Source organism: Mustelus asterias, chromosome 8 (genome assembly GCF_964213995.1).
Source record: "Mustelus asterias chromosome 8, sMusAst1.hap1.1, whole genome shotgun sequence".
Classification (NCBI taxonomy): domain Eukaryota; kingdom Metazoa; phylum Chordata; class Chondrichthyes; order Carcharhiniformes; family Triakidae; genus Mustelus; species Mustelus asterias.
Window position 1 is genome coordinate 10,901,594 of NC_135808.1, and position 21,523 is coordinate 10,923,116.

The window sequence follows — 21,523 nt, forward strand, 5'->3', positions numbered from 1 at the left end:
ATCCTGAATCAGTCCTTGCGTCTCTCAATGCCTGTATATCCGGTCGCTCAAAATACCTTCTAACAATGTATCCAGTACAGATGTGAGGCTCACCGGCCTGTAGTTCCCATGATTTTCTCTGCAGCCCTTCTTAAACAAAGGCACAAAATTTGCCACCCTCCAATCTTCAGGCACTATCCTGTGACTATCGATTATTCAAATATCTCCGCTAGGGGACACGCAATTTCCTCCCTAGCCTCCCACAATGTCCTGGGATACACTTCATCAGCTCCTGGGGATTTATCTACCTTGATGCGCTTTAAGACTTCAGCACCTCCTTCTCAGTAAAATGTACAGTCCTGAAAACATCACTGTTTTCCCAAGTTCCCTAACATCCATGCTTTTCACAAATGTGAATACTGATGAGAAATATTCATTCAGGATCTCACCCATCTCTTGTGGATGTTTTAAAACTTTCGCCCCTAACTGTTCATACTCCCTCAGTAGAACCTTTGTTCCTGTTCTACCGATGTCATTGGTATCTACACTGACCACGATAACTGGATCTTTACCCCCCACCCCCCCCACTCCAAGTTCCTCAGCAGCCCAGATGAGATATCCCGAACCTGAGCACCAGGCAGGCAACACAACCTTCGAGAGTCTCGATCCTGGTCACAGAGAACAGTGCCAATGCCCCTAACATATACTATCCCCAACTACAACGACATTTCTTTTTCCCCCCACCGCTTGAACTGCCCTCTGTTCCACAGTGCCGTGGTCAGTTTGTTCCTCCTCCCTGCAGTATCCATTCCCATCCACACAGGGAGCAAGAATCTCAAACCCGTTGGAAAAGTTCAGGGACTGAGGCTCCTGCAACCCTACCTGCTGGATCTCTCTACTTGCCTCACTCGCAGCCACACCCTCCTGTCCCTGACCACTGGCCGAATTGGAGGTAATTAATCTAAGGGGTGTGGCTGCCTCCTGGAACACAGTGTCCAGGTATCTCTCCCCCTCCCTGAGGTGTCTCAGTGTCCGAAACTCTAGGATCCAGATCATCCACTCTGAGCTGGAGTTCCTCAAGCAACCAACGCTTACTACAGATGTGCTCACAGGGAACCACAACGGGGACCACCAGCTCCCACATCGTGCATCAACAACACATCACCTGCCCCTCTATCACTATTTTAGTTTTAAATTTGGGTGAAAAAAAAGTTATTTAATTTTGTTTAATTATATATCTTCTTATTACCTCAGTCTCAATGCAATTTTTAACAGCAATTTAAATGAATTTTCAAATTCAATACAGCTCCCTGTTACCCAATCAAATCACAGCCCTCATGAGATGTCACTTTTATGTTTTTTGAGTCCTAACTCACTCTCAGTTTCAGAGAATCACGAGAAACACTTCCTCACCAATCAGCACTCTCCCTTTGGCCTCCGCTGTCTGTTTCACCCAACTCCCTGTTTCCACCAAACTCCAAAAGCGCTCCTCACAGCCAGGCAGCACTCACCTTGCAGACCGGGATACAGTGAAGTCAAGTTTATTTATTAGTCACAAGTAAGGCTTACATTAACACTGCAATGAATTTAGTGTGAAATTCCCCTCGTCGCCACAGTCCGGCGCCGGTTCAGTTCAATCCACCGAACCAGCACATATTTCAGACTGTGGGAGGAAACCAGAGCACGCGGAGGAAACCCACGCAGACACGGGGAGAATGTGCAAACTCCACACAGACAGTGACCCAAACCAGGAATTGAACCCTGGCCCCTGGCGCTGTGAGGCAGCGGTGCCAACCACTGTGCCACCCTGCCGCCCATTGTGCCACAGTGCCGCCCATTCGGGAAGGATGCTAAGCCCATAACACAAATTGGCAATGAACAGTATCGGATGAAATTGACAGAAAGTTCTGGATGTAAGATCAGCCCTGAACTTTTTTAAGTTTGAAGTTAAATTTATTGTTACTGTCACAAGTAGGCTTACATTAACACTGCAATGAAGTTACTGTGAAAATCCTCGAGCCGCCACACTCCGGCGCCGGTTCGAGCACTGAGGGAGAATTCAGCATGGCCAATGCACCTAACTGTGGGGGGAAACCAGAGCACCCAAAGGAAACCCATGCAGACAGCGGGAGAATGTGCAGACCCCACTCAGACTCTGACCCAAGCCATGAATCGAACCCATGTCCCTGGCATTCTGAGGCAGCAGTGCTAACCATTGTGCCACCGTGCCACCCATGTTGCAGAAATTGTGATGAATGTTGTTCTCATGTTTCATGCTAATATTTCAGTGGTAATAGTTTAGATCTGGGATGAGTAAAGTTGAACTGCAGAAAATGAGGAAGTGGCACGGTGGTTAGCACTGCTGCCTCACAGCGCCAGACTACTGAGAAATCCATGGAACTTGTCTGGTCCCATTTGCCATTCCATGTGCAGTGTGGTGTGCTTGACCACCACATCCTGGTTAATTCTAATCCCTGTTGGCAAATCAATGGAAGATGCAGCATAATTTGGATAAATGTGAGGTTATTCACTTTGGAAGCAAGAACAAGAAGTCAGATTACTACCTGAATGGCTGTAAATTGGGAGAGGGGAGTGTACAGCGGGACATGGGTATCCTTGTGCGCCAGTCGCTGAAGGTAAGCATGCAGGTGCAGCAGACGGTAAAGAAGGCAAATGTTTACCTTCATTGGGGGAGGTTTCGAGTACAGGAGCAGAGATATGTTGCTGCAAATTTACAGGGCCTTGGTGAGGTCACACCGAGAGAATTGTGTGCAGTTTTGCACTCCGTTTCTGAGGAAGGATGTTCTTGCTTTCGAGACAGTGCAACGAATGTTTACCAGACTAATTCCGGGGATGGTGGGACTGATGCATGAGGAGAGACTGACGAGGTTAGGATTGGTTTTGCTGCAGTTCAGATGAATGAGGGAGGATCTCATAGAGATTCATAAAATTTGAAAAGGATTAGACAGGGTAGATGCAGGGAGGATGTTTCCGATGATGAGGGAGTCCAGAACCACAGGTCAAAGCCTGAGGATTCGGGGTAGACCCTTTAGAACGGAGATGAGGAGACATTTCTTCACCCAAAGAGTGGTGAGCCTGTGGAATTCATTACCACGGGAAGTAGTTGATGCCAAAACTTTGAAGGTATTCAAGAGGCGGCTGGATACAGCACTCGGGGCGAATGGGATCAAAGGTTATGGGGAAAAAGCAGGATGAGGCTACTGAGTTGGATGAACAGCCATTATGGTGATGAATGGTGGAGCAGGCTCGAAAGGCAAATGGCCTCATCCTGCTCCAATCTCCGATATTTCTATGTTTCTGTGTAATGCACATGGACCTCTTGTTAAATCTGAATATTGGAGTATAAGTTAGATATTGTAGATTGTTTGACTTTGCAGACTTTGCACAGTAAATTTTACATTGTTTGATTCAGACCGTTGTTTATTCGCCCAGCGGGTAACTGGCATTTCAAACTTTTGTCTCCTCGAAGCACAACGTTACTGGTCATTAAACGGACCGAGAGAAAATCGAGTCAGGAGTCCTGTCATGGACAAGCACGGTGCAGAAAAAGAGCGATTGATCTGCACACAGCCAGTACCGAGCGGGAGAGTCAAGTCAATGCCTGTCCCATTCGAAATACAGTGAGTAACAGAATAGTGAAAGGCCTGGATAGAGTGGATGTGTAGAAGATGTCTCTATTATTCGGGGAGCCTGGGACCCGAGGGCACAGCCTCAGACTAAATGGACAACCCTTCAGACCTGAGATGAGGAGGAATCTCTTCAGCCAGAGGATGGTGAATCTGTGCAATTCATTCCCACAGGAGGCTGTGTGGAGCGAGGGTCAATGAGTGTAATTAAGCCAGAGATAGATAGGTTCTTGATTGGTGACAGAATCAAAGGTTACGGGAGAATTGGGTTGAGAAACTTGTCCGCCATGATGGAATGGTGAAGCAGATTCGATGGACCGAATGGCCCAATTCTGCTCCTTGTGGTCTCATGATATAAAAGCCTTTTGGATTGGGAGGAATACCAAGAGAACATAATTTTCAAAAGCACCTGATCAGGTCAAGACGCTGTGACGAGCAACAGTCTAAAATCCAGGGGAATAGTGAACCTGCAACTCTCCAAATTAGTGTTACTGGTGATGAAATAATCCCCTGATCTGAAAATCGTTTCATTAATGGTGTTTGCTGGATTGTCTGTGTCCCTGCTGGCAGCTGTTAGGTAACTTCACCGAGCCATTGGAGGATTGGTTCAGGTATAAATCTGTGTGCTGCTTCCAATGCATTACGCACAGCGCCAGTTGGAGGCTTGCTCTCGGGAAGTTTCAATAATCTCCGTGCAAAATGGGAACAACCAAACCTGTAGACTTCACTCTGATTTGTTATCCAATTCTTATCATTATCAGTATCCCTGGTGAGTAACAGGAAACAACTATTTATTTTAGAAAGCCCTTGTTTCGATGTGTTGTCTTTTTCTTTCCCCTTGCTGTCTGTTGCTGAATCCACGTTGACCATCGCTGCTCCAGTTCCTGGTGACAGTTTGAGCAAGAAAATAATCGTATTCTTCCTTATTTGCATGGATCTGGGGATCCGAGACAGAGTTTTGACATGATGTTGTGATTCACAGTGGACACTGATATCTGGGTGGGTTGATGAGAAATCCATGGACTCTGTCTTGGCAGCATCTGCCATTTAATGTGTATTGTGGTGAGCTTGATCACAGTTTGCCTGGAAACTCACATGCACCTCTTGTTAATGATGTTAATGTGGCGGCACCATGATGGCACCGTGTTTAGCACTGCTGCCTCACAGCGGCAGGGACAGGGGTTCCATTCCCGGCTTGGGTGAATGTGTGGAAACTGCACGTTGTTCACTCTCTGCATGTGTTTCCTCCGGATGCTCTGCTTTCCCATACGGTCTGAAACACGTACTGGTCAGTTCCATGGGTAAAGCTAATTTCTCCCTCAGTGAACCCGAACAGGCTCCAGAGTGTGGCGACTAGGGGAGTAATTTTATTTCCAATTTCTTACAGCCAACCTGATGGCGATTGTGGTCCTGTCCCGGGGAAGGTGCGGCCTCTCCAAAGGGGTCACCTGTTATATGATCACCATGGCGATCGCCGATGTCCTGGTCTGCATTTTTAATGTCACCGTGGAAGGTATCTTTCGCTCTCATTTCCCGGATTCATTCCTGATGTACACCAGTGTGTGCAGTTTCATCTCTTTCATGCAAGTATCCAGCATCCAGTTGTCCGTCTGGTCCACAACATTATTTACTCTTGACCGTTTTGTAGCAATTTGTTGTCCAAAACTGAAATTAAAATACTGCACCGGGAGAACTGCCACTGTGATTCTCGCAGCCGTGAGTGTACTCAGTTTTGTCATGAATATTCCGGCCTATTTCCGTTATGAGCCCTACTCTGTTGTTGCTAGTGTGCAGTGGGGCTGCCGCACAGTGAAAGGATACGTTTCTTCACCAGCATGGATAGCTTACACGTGGGTCTCTCATCTCTCAGTCCCATTATTGCCATTCCCCTTGTTGCTGCTGTTGAATTCTCTCACCGTCCGGCACATCTTGGTGACCAGTAGGTCTCGCAGGGCCCTGAAGGCTCACGGCCCTGGGGCGGCCAGCAGCGACCCCGTGATGAAGAGCAGAAGAACGACTATCGTCCTGCTCTTCACTGTCTCCGGGAGCTTTATCATTCTGTGGATGCCAATCGTAATACTTCACCTCCTGTTCAACTTCACCGAGACAGCTACCCTCGAAGGTGCCACTTTGCTTCATGTAACAATGAGAATCACACTCCTGCTAATGTATTCCAGCACCTGTACGAACACATGCATTTATATATTGACCCAGAGGAGGTTTCGGGAAGAGATTCTAAACATGGTGAAATTTCCATTCATTCTCCTGTTCAAATTCCTTAAGTAATTTTAGGAGAATGAAAAGCTGGATAGAGTGGACTGAGGAAAGATGTTTCGATTAGTCGGAGAGACTGAGATCCGAGCACACAACCTCAGAGTAAAGGGGTGACCCTTTAGAACTGAGATCAGGTGGAATTTCTTTAGCCAGAGGGTGGTGAATCTGTGGAACTCTGTGGAAGGCTGTGGAGGCCAGGTCATTGAGTGTTTTTAACACAGAAATACGCAGTTCTTGATTAGTAAGGGGATCAAAGGTTGCTGGGAGAAGGCAGGAGAATGGGGTTGAGAAACATATCAGCCATGATCGAATGGCAGAGAAGGCAGGAGGTCCGAATAGCCTGATTCTGCTCCTATATCTTATGGTCTTAAGATTTGGAAGGTTGAGATGAGGGCGTTGGGGAACTAGTTGTTGTTTGATATCTCAATTGGACCTCACCAAGTGACCAGAAGATCGAGGCAAGTCTCACTGTTCACAGCTTCTCAATCTTTCACAAAAATCTTTCTTTTTGTTGAAGGAGATTGGACGAATAGTGTTGTGCTTGGCACATGTGGTTACAATTGACCAGAAACTCAACTGGACTTGCCACATAAACACGGTGGTTACAAGAGCAGGTAAAAGGCTCGGAATACTGCAGCGATAAACTCACCCCCGCCATCCCAAAGCCTATCCACCATCTACAAGGCAGAGGTCAGGAGTGTGATGGAATATTCCCCGCTTGCCTGGATGGGTGTGGCTCCAACAACACTCAAGAAGCTTAACACCAAACAGGACAAATCTGCCCGCTTGATTGGCACCATATCTAAAAGCATTCACTCCCTCCACCACCGACGCTCAGTAGCAGAAGTGTCCACCATTACAAGATGCACTGCAGCAATTCACCAAAAAATCCTGAGACAGCACCTTCCAAATCCACGACCACTTGCAGCTGGAAGGACAGGGGCAGCAGACACATGGAACACCACCATCTGCAAGTTCCCCTCCAAGCCACCCGGCATCCTGACTTTTAAATATATCGCCGTTCCTTCACAGTCACTGGATCAAAATCGTGGAATTCCCTCCCTAACGGCATTGTGGGTGAATCCACAGCATGTGGACTGCAGCGATTCGAGAAGGCATCTCACCGCCACCTTCTCTCGGTCAACTAGGAGTGGACAATAAATGCTGGCCCAGCCAGTGACACCCAACTGTTAAAATTCATTTGTGGGACATACATGCATTGTCAGTGCTAAATTCTGCAGAGTGCGGCCAATTGGGGATTATAACAGTAACTTCATTGCAGTGTTAATGTAAGCCTATTTGTGACACGAATAAATAAACTGCAAAAGTACTTTGAATAAAATACACAGATTCGATTGGAGTTAATGTGGTTGTTTTTTTTAACTGAATCGCAAGGTTTTCCTGGAAGGAGAAATGTGTCCGTGTGAGAAAGCAGCAATCCAGCCTCTTCAGCTGTTTCACAACTGTTGGGGGGGACCCGATGTTAATTTTAACTTTCGGCTGTGTCGGAGAGCTGGCCTCCAAATCCAATTACCTTCCCCATCAACAGAGAGGAAAATCAGTCACCGTGGGTGGCCAATTCCATATCCGGTGCACAGCTTTCCCTCGAGTTGAAGTGAACTCACGTCACCAATGTTGAAGTCTTCTCCATTGACTTGAACCGCCTGTCAGTCCCATTCCTGGTGTTAGCCACTGAGCTCAGGTGGCTGGCCGGCTGGTTAGTGACGCAGAGAGATGCTAACAGCGAGGGTTCAATTCCCATTCTGGCTGAGTACTCCCATACTCAATACTCCCATACTCAACACTCCCATACTCAATACTCCCAAACTCTCCTGATGGGAGAAGAAGGTGCATTTCAAGATGACCTTCCGGGAGGAAATGAGGGTGAAAGGCAGAGTGATTCAGGGAAGAATTCCCCGTGAGTTAAGTCACGGCTGCCAAGGGTGAGAAATAAGAAGGGACACACACAAGGAAGCAGGGACAGAGACACCAAGATTTCTGGAGGCTGGAGGTGGTAAACGAGCGGAGGATTTCTGGGGTGGACTGGCTTGAAACAACAGAAATAATTCCAGAAGAATATACTATTGATTTGAATTGAATCATTTTTGTCACAGGATACAGTGTAAAGCATTATTTCTTGCACGCTGGACAGACAAAGAATTCCGTTTGTCGAGCACATCGGGGAAAAGGAAAGGACAGGGTGCAGAATTTAGCGTTACACTCAAAGCTAGGATATAAACTTAATGTAAGGTAGGTCCATTCAAAAGTCTGATGGCAGCAGGGAAGAAGCTATTCTTCAGTCAGTTGCGACATGACCTCAGATTTTGTATCTTTTTTCTGACGGAAGAAGGTGGGAGAGAGGTTGTCCGGGGTGCGTGGGGTCCTTAATTATACTGGCTGCTTTTCTGAGGCAGCAGGAAGTGCAGACGGACTCAATAGATGGGAGTCGAGTTTGCGCAATGGACGTCGCTACCTTCACAATCCTTTGTAGATTTTTCTGGTCTTGGTCGGAGCAGGACCCATACCAAGCTGCTCTGAGATCTTTTGACCATAAGACATTGGACCAAATTAGGCCACTCAGCCCATCGACTCTGCTTCACCATTCAATCATGGTTGATATTTTTCTCATCCCCACTGTAAGGGGAAAAATACAAGGGAGCACACTCTAAAATGGCTGCCTGGCACATAAAGGGTTAACTGGGGAAGAAGCCAGAAAAGCAGACACAGGCTCCCGCTGTTCAGAAATCACGTCAAGTCAAAACCTAACAGACAAGCCACTTCCAAATTACAGACAGTGACTCATAGCAAACAAACACCTCAGGAAGCCAAAGCCAAGGGTCAAAACATCTTTTAAGATAAGGAAACCCCACAACAAAGAGCTGAGATTAACGTTAAAGGAACGCGGGAAATATGAATGCGAGGGAACCAATTAGCACCTGAACGAGACGAAACTAGCCATTGATAGATACAGACATAAGGAGATGTACCCATTCAGAAAATGCTAAATGTCTATACCTGTTTGTACTTTTGTAAACATGAGGAAATGTACCCATTCATAAACTGTTAAATATTTGTACTCACTTAAACAATGTGATAATGTTCGAATCACCGGTTTACCCATTGTGGAAAGGGTATAAAAATGAACCGCTCCCTACATACTATGGAGAGAAGGTTTGCTCCAGACATGTGCCTTGTCTCCACGGAGCTCCGTTTAATAAATCGTATTTTCTGCATCTCGAAGTCTGACTACTAGTGGATTTTTCCCAGAACACCCACTCTCCTGCCTTTTCCCCATAACCCCTGACTCCTTTATTAATCAAGAACCTATCTAGCTCTGTCTTAAAGACATTCAATGACCTGGCTCCACAGCCTTCTGCGGCAAAGAGTTCCACAGATTCACCACTCTCTGGCTGAAGAAATTCCTCCTCGTCTCTGTTTTAAAGGATCGTCCCTTTAGCCTGAGGTTATGCCCTCTTGTTCTCGTTTTTCCAACTAACGGAAACATCCTGTCCACGTCCATTCTATCCAGGCCTCGTAATATCCTGTAAGTTTCAATAAGGTCGCCTCCCTCATCCTTCGAAACTCCAACGAGTGCAACCGTTCCTCATTTGACAAGCTCTTCATACCAGGTATCATTTTTGTGAACCTCCTCTGGACCCTTTCCAAGGCCTGCACATCCTTCCTTAGATACAGGGCCTACAACTGCTGACAATACTCCAAATGGCGTCTGACCAGAGCCTTATGCAGCCTCAGAAGTACATCCCTGCTCTTGTATTCTCGCCCTCTCGACATGAATGCTAGCATTGCATTTGCTTTCCTAACTGCCGACTGAACCTGCACGTTAAGCTTAAGAGAATCTTGAACAATGACTCCCAAGTCCCTTTGTGTTTCGGGTTTGCGAAGCAGTTCCCCATTTAGAAAATAATCTATGCCTCCAGTCCTCTTTCCGAAGTGCATAACCTCACAGTTTTCCACATTGTATTCCATCTGCCACTTCTTTGCCCACTCTCCTAACCTGTCCAAGTCCTTCTGCAACCCCCTGCTTCCTCAATACTACCTGCCCCTCTACATATTTTTGTCTCATCTGCAAACTTAGCAACAGTGTCTTCAGTTCCTTCCTCCAAATCGTTCATGTATATTATGAAAAGTTATGGTCCCAGCACTGACCCCTGAGGCGCACCACTAGTCACCGGCTGCCTTCCTGAAAAAGATCCCTTTATCCCCACTCTCTGCCTTCTGCCAGTCAGCCAATCCTTTTTCCATGCCAGATATTACGCTTAACAGTCTGCTCTGTGACACCTTGTCAATGGATTTTTGGAAATCTAAATAAATCCTGTCCAGTGGTTCTCCTTTATCGAACTTCCTTGTTACCTCCTCAAAGAACTCTAACAGATTTGTCAGACATAACCTCCCCTTGACGAAGCCATGCTGACTCCATCCTGGTTTATCATGCACTTCCAAGTACCCCAGGATCTCATCTTTAATAATGGATTCTAAAATCTTGCCAATGACTGAACACAGGCTAACCTGCCTATAATTGCCCGTCTGCTGCTTCCATCCCTTCTCAAACATTGGTGTTACATTAGCTACTTTCCAGTCCTCTGGGACCCTCCCTGCCTCCAGTGATTCCTGAACGATCACCACCAATGCCTCCACAATTTCCTCAGCTATCTCTTTTAGAACCCCGGGGTGTAGTACATCTGGTCCAGGTTATTTATCCACCTTAGACCTTTCAGTTTCCCGAGAACCTTCTCCTTATTGATGGCCACTACACTCACTTGTACCCCCTGATTCCCCTGAAGCTCTGTGTAAGGGGAAGAATGCAAGGGAGCACACTTTAAAATGGCAATACAAGAAAGCACACTTTAAAATGGCTGCCTGGCACATAAAGGGTTAACTGGGACAGAGGCCAAAAGAGCAGACACAGGCTCCTGCTGTTCAGAAATCACTTTAAATTAAAACCAAACAGACAAGCCATTCCCAAATCACAGACTTTGACTCATAGCAAACAAATGCCTCAGGAAGCCAAGCCAAGGGTCAAAACATCTTTTAAGATAAGGAAAACCTGAAACAAAGAGCTTAGATTAACGTTAGGGAAACGCCGGAAAATATGAATGCGAGGAAACCAATTAGCACCTGAATGAGACAAAACTGACCATTGACAGATACAGACATGAGGAAATGTACCCATTCATATGATGTTAAATATCTATATCTGCTTGTACTCACTTAAACATGAAGGAAATCTACCCATTCATAAAATGTTAAATGTCTATACCGACTTGTACTCACTTAAACGATGTGATAATGTTCGAATCACCGGTTTACCCATTGTGTAAAGGGTATAAAAATGAACCGCTCCCGACATACGAGTGAGAAAACGATTTCTCCAAACATGTGCCTTAACTCCCGGAGCTCCGTTTAGTAAATCGTATTTTCTGAATCTCAAAGTCTTGCTACTGGTGGATTTTTCCCACAACAATTGGCGTAGTCGGCTATGATCGTATTACTGGTGAGATCGATTGGCCATAGTCGCAGCCGGGGTAGAGATCGCAGAATCTGTGACAGTCAGACTGGATCAGAAAATATGGTTTATAAGGGGAAATATTTGTACTGTGTATTTGTGATAGTATTTTGGTCTAGCGATAAGTAGTAACTGCTGATAGTAACAAGTAACTGTGATTTGTGCTGATCGACAAAAGGACAAGGTAGTGCCTGTCTCAAAACCTCTGCCTTAGACTGGCTATTAAGAGCAGAAATCTGCCACGTGAAGGTCAGGAATTGAAGTGAGTGAGAGACACCAAGGGCACTAAAGGATTGTGAAGCACAAAAGGGCAGAAGTCGGTTTAACATCACCCTCTGTAGTGGCGAACAGACGCAGAGGTGCCAGCTGATTGCATGAAAGTATTGAAAAGTTGGGAACTGTACTGTCAATGTTGTGAAAAGCGGAGCGGAACAGGAGTTTGATCAACTCTGACCTCAACCGGATTCCGGTGGAGAAGCACATTGCCGATGTGGTAATCGTGGAAGCCTGTAACGGCAGTGAAACACGGTGTGAGAATAGCCATAGTGGCCGGGGGTAGTGAAGTCCCTACGGTAGAGAGCACACTTTGCTAAGAATAGTAATAGTGGCCGGGGGTAGTGAAGTCCCGACGGTAGTTAGCACACTTTACTAAAGAATAATCGTGGCCGGGGTTAGTGAAATCTGCGAAATGGCAGATAGTGAATTTAAAAAGGGATCTGCAGGTTCCCTGATTGAAATCTACATGACAGACAGGAAGGAATTAATAAAGAGAATGCAAAAGGATGGCTGGGATACTTCTCAAACCTTAGAGCAGCAGAGAAAGTGGATAGATAAAGAAAAAAGAAACAGAACGAAGAAAATAGGAATAATGGTAACACATCAGTTAGCAGGTCTAATTGAACAGGTAATTGCCTCTACAAGGAAATGGAGAGAGGATAAAGATAGAATTCGAGAACTAGAATCCCAAGTGAGGGAATTGGAAAAACAAAATCAGGTTTCAGAAAGGCAAGGGGGAGGAGAAACTGTTCCTCTGCCTTCTTATGAGTCTACCCAGCAAGGACCAATGGCACCCTCAGAAGAATGGGAACAGCTGGAACACAACGTAGCGCCCATAACGAGAGGGGGGACAGCAGCGCGACCAAAGGCAAATTATAAACCCTTTACCCCAGGGGAGAGACAGCAGATAATGGCTTCCCTGGGCAAATTACAAACTAGAAGCACGAACACTACATTCTGGGAAGAATTAGACACAATCTGGGTTGGACACCAATTACACCTAAGAGACGTACACCAGCTGGTCAGGGCAGCCTGTCCAGCGGATAAGTGGAGGCAGGTAGTAGGTGGACCCGCTGCCCCTATAGCACAGGATGATAGTGGGGGACGGTGGACACATGTAATCCCCCTAACAGCAGAAATAGATGCCCAACAGGCATCCTTCTTACAGTTTAAATAAGAAATTCAGAGGGTCTTAGGGAATGCTCCCACTAACTGGAGCAGAATTACCACCAGCAGCGAAAAGGAGAAGGAGCCTCTGAGTACGGGGAACGATTGTTCCGAATATACCAAGAGTGCTCAGGACAAGGGAATCCAGGGCGAGGAGATCGAGCGTTCATCCAAGCTTTTAAGGATGGACTCTCTAATGCCCACCAGATCATCCTAAAAATGGGAGTGATTATGTCCCAAAATTACGATGAGCTGGTGGAGTGGGCTAGCGGCGTCCCAGGGGAAGAGAACCCCCAGGCAAGAGCAAGGTTTGAAAGAGTAGCAGCCTATAGTAACGGGAGTGGAACTAAACCCAAATTGATTTGCCACAATTGCGGACGACAGGGGCACTTTGCGAGGGATTGCGGGACTCCACGGAGAAAGAACAAAACTGGGAACAGTGGTAAGCATTGCAGCCACTGTAATAAACACGGACATACGGAAGCAGTATGTTGGAATAAGCATGGGAGACCCCCAGCCCAATCCATGTCCCCAGCTGAACTCCAGGAGCAAAAGAACACCCAGGGTCAGCAAGATTGACGGTCTGCAGCCCCCGTTCACAAGGGTAAAAAGGAGGGAAGGATTTATGTGTCAGCACTCGTAGGGGGCAGACAATGCGAAATGCTAGTGGACACAGGGGCATCCATATCCGTTACCGACCTACCCTTACCCACTACAACTAAAATGATTTATCTGACCGGGATAGGAGGGAACAAAACACCCGCCTACCTGAGCGAGACCACGTTAGCAGAAATAAATAATCTATATATCCCAATGAAGTTCTATGTGTGCAGAAATAACGAGGGAACCATAATGGGGAACAATTTAATGAAAGAATATGAGATCTTGATAGACTGCGGGAAGGGAGAATTAATTTGGCCAAGACAGGACGGTCGAAAAACTAGAATAGGGAAACTCACAAGTCACCTCGAGACCATTAAGGTGACCACAGTCACCACCAGAAAATGGGAGTTAGAGACAGGAGGGTTCGGAGCCATTTGTGCTTCCGTTGCCGGAGTATGGGCTGAAACAAAGTTAGATACTGGTTTAACCAAAACGGGCCCAATAAAGGTACCGGGACCAGAGCATAAGCCACACCGGCAGTACCCAATCAAACCAGAAGCAGAGAAAGCTGTAGTAGAAATTGTGAAAGGGTTCGTGGTAAAGGGGATCCTGAGAGAAGCCACAAGCACCACTAACTCCCCAACATGGCCAGTGCGTAAACCTGACGGGAGCTATAGGCTCACGATAGATTACACCGGACTTAATAAAGTCACGTCCAAGCTGCACCCCATTGTAGCAAGCCCTTCGACAATCCTGAATGGACTGTCACAGGAGCATAAAATATTTACAGTACTGGACATAGCTAATGGATTCTGGTCCTTACCATTGGATCCTGAATCCCAAGACAAATTCGCATTTACAGTAGAGGACAAGCAGTACACCTGGACCCGTTTACCACAGGGATTCCACAACAGCCCCGCTATATTCCATCGAGTGACGAGTGACATCCTAAACAGGGTAGAACTGCCAGAGGGTAACACGACCTTACAATATGTAGACGACATCCTAATAGCTTCAGAGTCCAAGTCAGGACATCAAGAAGCCTTATATTTAGTACTGAACGAATTAAAAGCCGCAGGGTTAAAGGTCAGTCCCAAAAAGGCGCAGATCGGGAAATCACAGGTCCTATACCGAGGGCACCTTATATCCCAAGGACTTAAAGAAATGCCGGCGGACAGGAAAGAGGCAATACAACAGATGCCGCGGCCGGTTAGTATAAGAGGGGTTAGAAAGGTGCGAGGACTATTCAACTACAGTCGGAGTTTCATCCCAGGGTTCTCAAAACTGGCAGAACCCATACAGAGACTCGTTAAAAGGGGGAAGCCAGCTTTAGACCCTGTAGAGTGGGGACCCGAGCAAGAAGAAGCTGACACTAAATTAAAAACAGAACTAATATCAGCCCCCGAACTAGGCTTACCCGATCTTAACAAAGACTTCGACATTTATTGTAATAATGAGGAAGGGTTCTATTCCGCAATAGTAACACAGGACCATGGCGACAGGAGGAGACCCATAGGATATTATTCCACCGCAGAGGGGCCGGTAGTTACCGGACTGCCAAGGTGCATAGCCGCCTTGGATTGCGCCGCCTGGGCCATAAAGGTTAGCGAGCCAGTAATCATGACAGGGAATATAATCCTCCACACCAAACACACCTTGGTGGAAATGCTGAACACGGGAAAACTAAAGTCAGTCTCCAACATGAGGAGGGCTAAATGGGAAGCTGTCCTCCTACCTCCCAGCAAGTCCGTAACAATAATAAGGGATACGGGAAATAACCCAGCAGAAGGAATCTTAGATGAAGGAGAACCCCACAATTGTGGGGATGTGGATGTGGGAGAAGGGGAAGGTAGGATAAAGGATATGCCCCTGGTAACAGCGGAAGAGACCCTCTTTGTGGATGGGTCACGCAAATATGTGGAAGGATCACCCCGGACAGGATGGGCAGCAGTAAATGATAAACTAGAAACAGTGAGGTCAGGAAGAATTGACGGAAGCTTGTCCGCACAAGTGGCAGAACTGGTGGCACTCACCCAGGCACTTGAGTTATCCGAGGGTAAGGCGGTAAACATTTATTCAGACAGCCGCTATGCCTTCGGAGTCATACATGATTATATGACAGCTTGGGGAAGGAGAGGGTTCATAACCACAGGGGGAACCCCTATCAAGCACCAGCAGAGAATTGAGGCATTGTTGAGAGCTAGCGAGAGACCTAGAGAAGCCGCAGTAATAAAAATTAAAGCGCACCAGAAGGAACCCGGAAGAGATAGCCCAGACTGGTTAAATTTCAAAGGGAACCAAGCCGCAGATAGGGCAGCACAGTTTGCCCGAGAGCAGGAAATGATTGATGAATTGCCAATAGCAGCAATAGAACCAACAGAAGCCGAAGTAGACATTCAGGGTTTGCATGAGGATACCCCAAAGGAAGAAAAGGAGGAGTGGCAAGCTCAGGGAGCAGTTAAGGGGACCGATAACATTTGGAGACGAGAAGATAAGGTAATAGCACCAGAGTGCATACAAAACACCCTGTTGGGATTACATCATGGACTCTCACATGTGGGTAGAGAGGCCATGATCACTAATATCGGGAAGGAGTGGTGGTGGAAGGGAATGGGAAAGGATATTGCCCGACAATGTCACCGATGCGTGACGTGCGCGCAACACAACCCTGGTAGACCCATAAAAATTAAAATGGGACACCAGCCGAGACCCAAGGGACCCTGGGAACATCTACAACTAGATTTTACAGGACCACTGCCACAGTCCCATGGCAAGACTTACTGTCTGGTCATCATAGACCAGTTCACCAGGTGGGTGGAAGCGTTCCCGACTTCAAACTGCACTGCTACCGCAGTGGCCAGGATATTGGCAGAGGAGGTAATCCCAAGATGGGGGGTACCCCGACAAATTGATTCGGACCAGGGAACGCACTTCACCGGAAAGGTGATAAATACAGTATGCCAATTAATGGGGATAAAACAAAAATTTCACATCCCCTACCACCCGCAGAGCTCTGGAATGGTGGAGCGTATGAACAGAACACTAAAAAATGCACTTGCTAAGGCCATGCAGACATCAGGGAGAAGGTGGACAGAGGTCTTGCCCACCATACTAATGAAATTAAGAGCTACCACAAACCGGACAACCGGATTAACCCCTTATGAACTAATGTCAGGACGGGCGATGCAATTACCAGAAAGCATCATAACAGGTGGGACCGATGTCGGTCCACTAAAAGATAAAATCAAAAGATACGTTCTGGAGCTGAGCACCCAGCTAAAAGGGATGCGCAAATTGGTAAGAGATAATCAGGAAATAAAAGACGCAGAGAGAGAGCTGGAAATGCTCCCTGACGTCCCAACAGCGTTCTAGTGAAAAATCTACCCGACAAACCAGGGTTTGCACCAAAGTGGAATGGGCCATATGAAATCATAATTAGTGGGGACACATGTGCCTGTATAGACATAAGAGGGAAAGGTGTCTGGAAGCACTGGACGCAACTGAAATTACACAAAGGAGATAAGTAGCTAAATTGATGAACTAACAGAACTGCTTTCCTCAACACAGGCAAGACTGCAAGCAAGAGCCGGCGTGCGCGGGTTAATAAATGAAATAACTGTAAAAAAATTGAATTGTAGTGTTAAGTTTTATAACTGTTGCGAATATGTATGTAATCGCGTATGTAATTGTATTATTTTGCGTTGTGGCAACTGTAAATCTGACTGGGCTAGAAGATAACTTGTTTTACAAAGCTCACATACATTTACACGGGAATCGGACTGTATGTTACCCGTTAACCCAATCTGTAGAAGCCCTATTTGTAGCCACCCCTGGGTGGACCCCTCATGACTTATAGACTGAAGATACATCAGAGACACCCTGTAAGGGACAAATTGGCAAATATAAAAGAGGTTTACAGGGGAGATGTGTGGGACTTGTAAACCCCATCAAATCCTACATGCGAGGGGTCCCAAAAGGAGGGAGGTAAAGCTTGCCCAGATACTGCAAGCTATCCGCTTTGCTTCACGGGGCAGGGATGGGGATGTGCCTAGGCCTCAGTCCCCAAGAATGATTCTTGTGTACAGACACAGTGTGTCCGTCAACATTGTCGGATTAACCAGGGACAGATTACTTGTATTTGTGACGAACGGAAATGTTTAAATATAACCGCGGGAAGACAGCTTATTTGCGGGCAATGTAATGGAACTCACGTAACCTCAGCCAAATGGACATACCCCTTTGATACTTACCAGGTGGTGGGATCAAACGGGAAGCCAAAGAAATTGAACAATTGGCAGTATGAGCAAACTCATAATCGGGACACTAAATGTTACCGGGTTACAAGGGGTATGTATTCCTCTTCAATGGTGCCTACATGACAGAAACACCAAACCTCCCAAACCGTTTTGCGGTAGGAACAATCGGGCCACTGACTGTTCCATGCCCTCAGAAGGGGTACATTCGGAGAAGAATAGGAACCCGGGCTATTAGCAGGGAATTCTGCGCTGACTGGGAAACCCCGGGTACACTGGGATCCTCACTGGGGTATGGGTTCCTCGGAGCTTTATCTCTAGGGGGGTCAGCCGGGGTAATTGGAGCAAAGAATAGAAACCATATTGTTTGTGGACTAAAATCCTGGGAAACAGCACTTCAAAAGCATTGGAGGCTGTTAACCAAGAAATGGCTGAACTCAGATTGTATGCTCAGCAGACACGATACGCAGTGGACTACCAGTTAGCACAACAAGGGGGAGTATGTGCAATCATAGGCAACAAATGCATAACCCATGTCACAGATGAGTCTTACAATATTACACAGGTCATCAATGACATCAGGAAACAACTTGATAACTTTAGACAGGGACCCAAGAGAGGAAGTAGTTGGCTGGCATGGCTGGTGGGAGAATCCTGGGAATCGTACCTGTTACATGGATTGGTCATACTCATTGTCATTATAATTGTCTGTTGTCTGACTGTGGGATGTCTTGAAGCCTGTTTTAAAATAACGTTGACAAGAATTGTGCCAGGAGCCAGTGTGTACATCGAAGAAGAGCCCCTAATGAAGATCCCTGAAGACGTCAGAAGAAATGAAGATACTGGAAGAAATAAAGACATCAAAAGAAGCAAAGAAGGAGAGAAGAACGAAGACCTGTATATGTGAATGTATGATTGTTGGTCTGGGGATTGTTCAAGCTATAATCCGACCAAAAAGAGGGACTGTAAGGGGAAATATACAAGGGAGCACACTTTAAAATGGCAAGACAAGGAAGCACACTTTAAAATGGCTGCCTGGCACATAAAGGGTTAACTGGGAAAGAAGCCAAAAGAGCAGACACAGGCTCCTGCTGTTCAGAAATCACTTTAAATTAAAACCTAACAGACAAGCCATTCCCAAATCACAGACAGTGACTCATAGCAAACAAACACCTCAGGAAGCCAAGCCAAGGGTCTAAACATATTTTAAGATAAGGAAAACCCGAAACAAAGAGCTTAGATTAACGTTAGGGGAATGCGGGAAAATATGAATGCGAGGAAACCAATTAGCACCTGAATGAGACAAAACTGACCATTGACAGATACAGACATGAGGAAATGTACCCATTCATATTATGTTAAATATCTATATCTGCTTGTACTCACTTAAACATGAAGGAAATTTACCCATTCATAAAATGTTAAATGTCTATACCTACTTGTACTCACTTAAACGATGTGATAATTTTCGAATCACCGGTTTACCCATTGCGCAAAGGGTATAAAAATGAACCGCTCCCGACATACGAGTGAGAAAAGGTTTTCTACGAACATGTGCCTTACCTCCCGGAGCTCCGTTTAATAAATCGTATTTTCTGAATCTCAAAGTCTGACTACTAGTGGATTTTTCCCACAACACTCTGGCATCCCACTGGTGTCTTCCACCGTGAAGACTGATGCAAAGGAACTATTCAGTCCCTCTGCCATTTCTTTGTTTCCTATTATTACGACTCCAGCCTCATTTTCCACTGGTCCAATATCTATTTTTGCCTCTCTCTAATCTTTTATACCTTGAAAAAAAAACTTCTTATTTTCTTTTACATCACTTGTTAGCTTACACTTATATTTTGTTGTCTCCGCTCTTATTGCTATTTTAGTTGTCCTCTGCTCACTTTAGAGGCTTCCCAATCATCTGGCTTCCCACGAATCCTCGCCACTTTGTATGCTTTTCGTTTTGCTTTTATGCTGTCCTTGACTTCACTCGTCAGCCATGTATGTCCCGTCCTCCCCTTTGCATGCCTCCTCCTCCTTCCGATGAATTCCTGTTGTGCCTCCCGAATAATCCCCAAATCTCCTGCCATTGCTGTTCCATTGTCTTCCCTGCTAGACTTACTTTTCCAATGAACTCTGGCCAGCTCCTCTCTCATGTCTTTCTAGTTACCTTTATTTAATTGTAATTCCATTACATCTGATTCCAGCTTCTCCCTCTCAAACTGCAAGGTAAATTCCATCATATTGTGGCCTCTGCTACTTCAGGGTTCTTTCACCTTAGGTTCCCGAATCAAGTCTGCCTCATTACATATCACCAAAACCAGAATTGCCTTTCCCTACTAGGCTCTGCCAAAAAACTGCTCCAAAAAAACATCTCTGAGACATTCCACAAATTCCTTTTCTTGGGATCCACTACCGACCTGATTTTCCCAGTCCACCTGCATATTGAAGTCCCCCATGATTATTATTTTATTGCAATTTTTATGTTCCTTTTCTGTCTCCTAATTGATCTGCTGCCCCCATCCTGACTACTGCTAGTGGGCCTGCACATAACTCCCATCAGGGTCTTTTTATTTTTGCGATTCCTCAAATCTACCCACAGAGATGTTATGCCTTCTGATCCTCTATCGCTTTTTGCTATCATAGAGTCAGAGAGTCATAGAGATTTACAGCATGGAGACAGGCCCTTCGGCCCAACTTGTCCACACTGCCCTTTCTTGACACCTAAGTTAGTCCCAATTGCCCGAGTTTCGCCCATATCCCTCCATACCCATCTTACCCATGTAACTGTCGAAACGTTTTTTAAAAGACAAGATTGTCCCCACCTCTATATTAAACCTGGCAGCTTGTTCCAGACACTCACCACCCTCTGTGTGACAAAATTGCCCCTCTGGGCCATTTTGCGTCTCTCCCCTCTAACATAAATCTATGCCCTCTAGTTTCAGACTCCCCTAACGTTGGGAAAAGATATTGACTATGTCGCTGATCGATGCACCTCATTATTTTATAGACCTCTATAAAATCACCCCGAAGGCTCCTACATTCCAGAGAAAAAAGTCCCAGACTATCCAACCTCTCCTTATAGCTCAAACTGTCAAGCCCAGTCAGGGTGTAAGTAAATCTTTTCTGCATTATTTCTAGTTTAATAATATATTTTTTATTAAAGGGTGATCAGAACTGTACACAGTATTCCAAGTGTGGCCTTACCAATGTCTTGTACAACTTCAACAAGACATCTCAACTCCTGTATTCAATGTTCTGACCAGTGATCCCAAGCCTGCCAAAAGCCTTCTTCACCCCTCTGTCCACCTATGGCTCCATTTTCAAAGACCTATGAACCTGTACCCCTAAATCTCTTTGTTCTATAATTCCACCCAATGCCCGACCATTAACTGAATAAGCCTGACCTGGTTCAATCAACCAAAATGCATCACATCGCATTTATCTAAATTAAACTCCATCTGCCATTCGTCAACCCACTGGCCCAATTGATCAAGATCCCATTGCAATCCAAGATAACCTTCTGCACTGTTCACGATGCCACCAATCTTGGTGTCATCTGAAACTTACGAACCATGCACACTAAATACTCATCCAAATCATTCATATAAATGACACATAACAGTGGGCTCAGCACCGATCCCAGAGGCACACCACTGATCACAGAGCTCCAGTTTGAAAAACAACCCTCTACAACCACCATTTATCTTCTGTCATCAAGTCAATGTTGTATCCATTTGGCGAGCTCACCCTGGATCCCGTGAGATTTAACCTTATGCAACAACCTACCATATGTCGCCTTGTCAAAG

At 45.9% G+C, this 21,523-nt stretch overlaps 1 protein-coding gene across 1 annotated transcript; it reads left to right on the forward strand.

Annotated features, from left to right (window-relative positions):
- The first annotated feature begins 5,021 nt into the window (after window positions 1-5,021).
- On the forward strand, window positions 5,022-5,912 carry LOC144497650 (putative G-protein coupled receptor 139). Its single transcript, XM_078219091.1, has one exon. The coding sequence runs from the start codon at window positions 5,022-5,024 to the stop codon at window positions 5,910-5,912; it is 891 nt and encodes a 296-aa protein (XP_078075217.1).
- The last annotated feature ends 15,611 nt before the right edge of the window (window positions 5,913-21,523 follow it).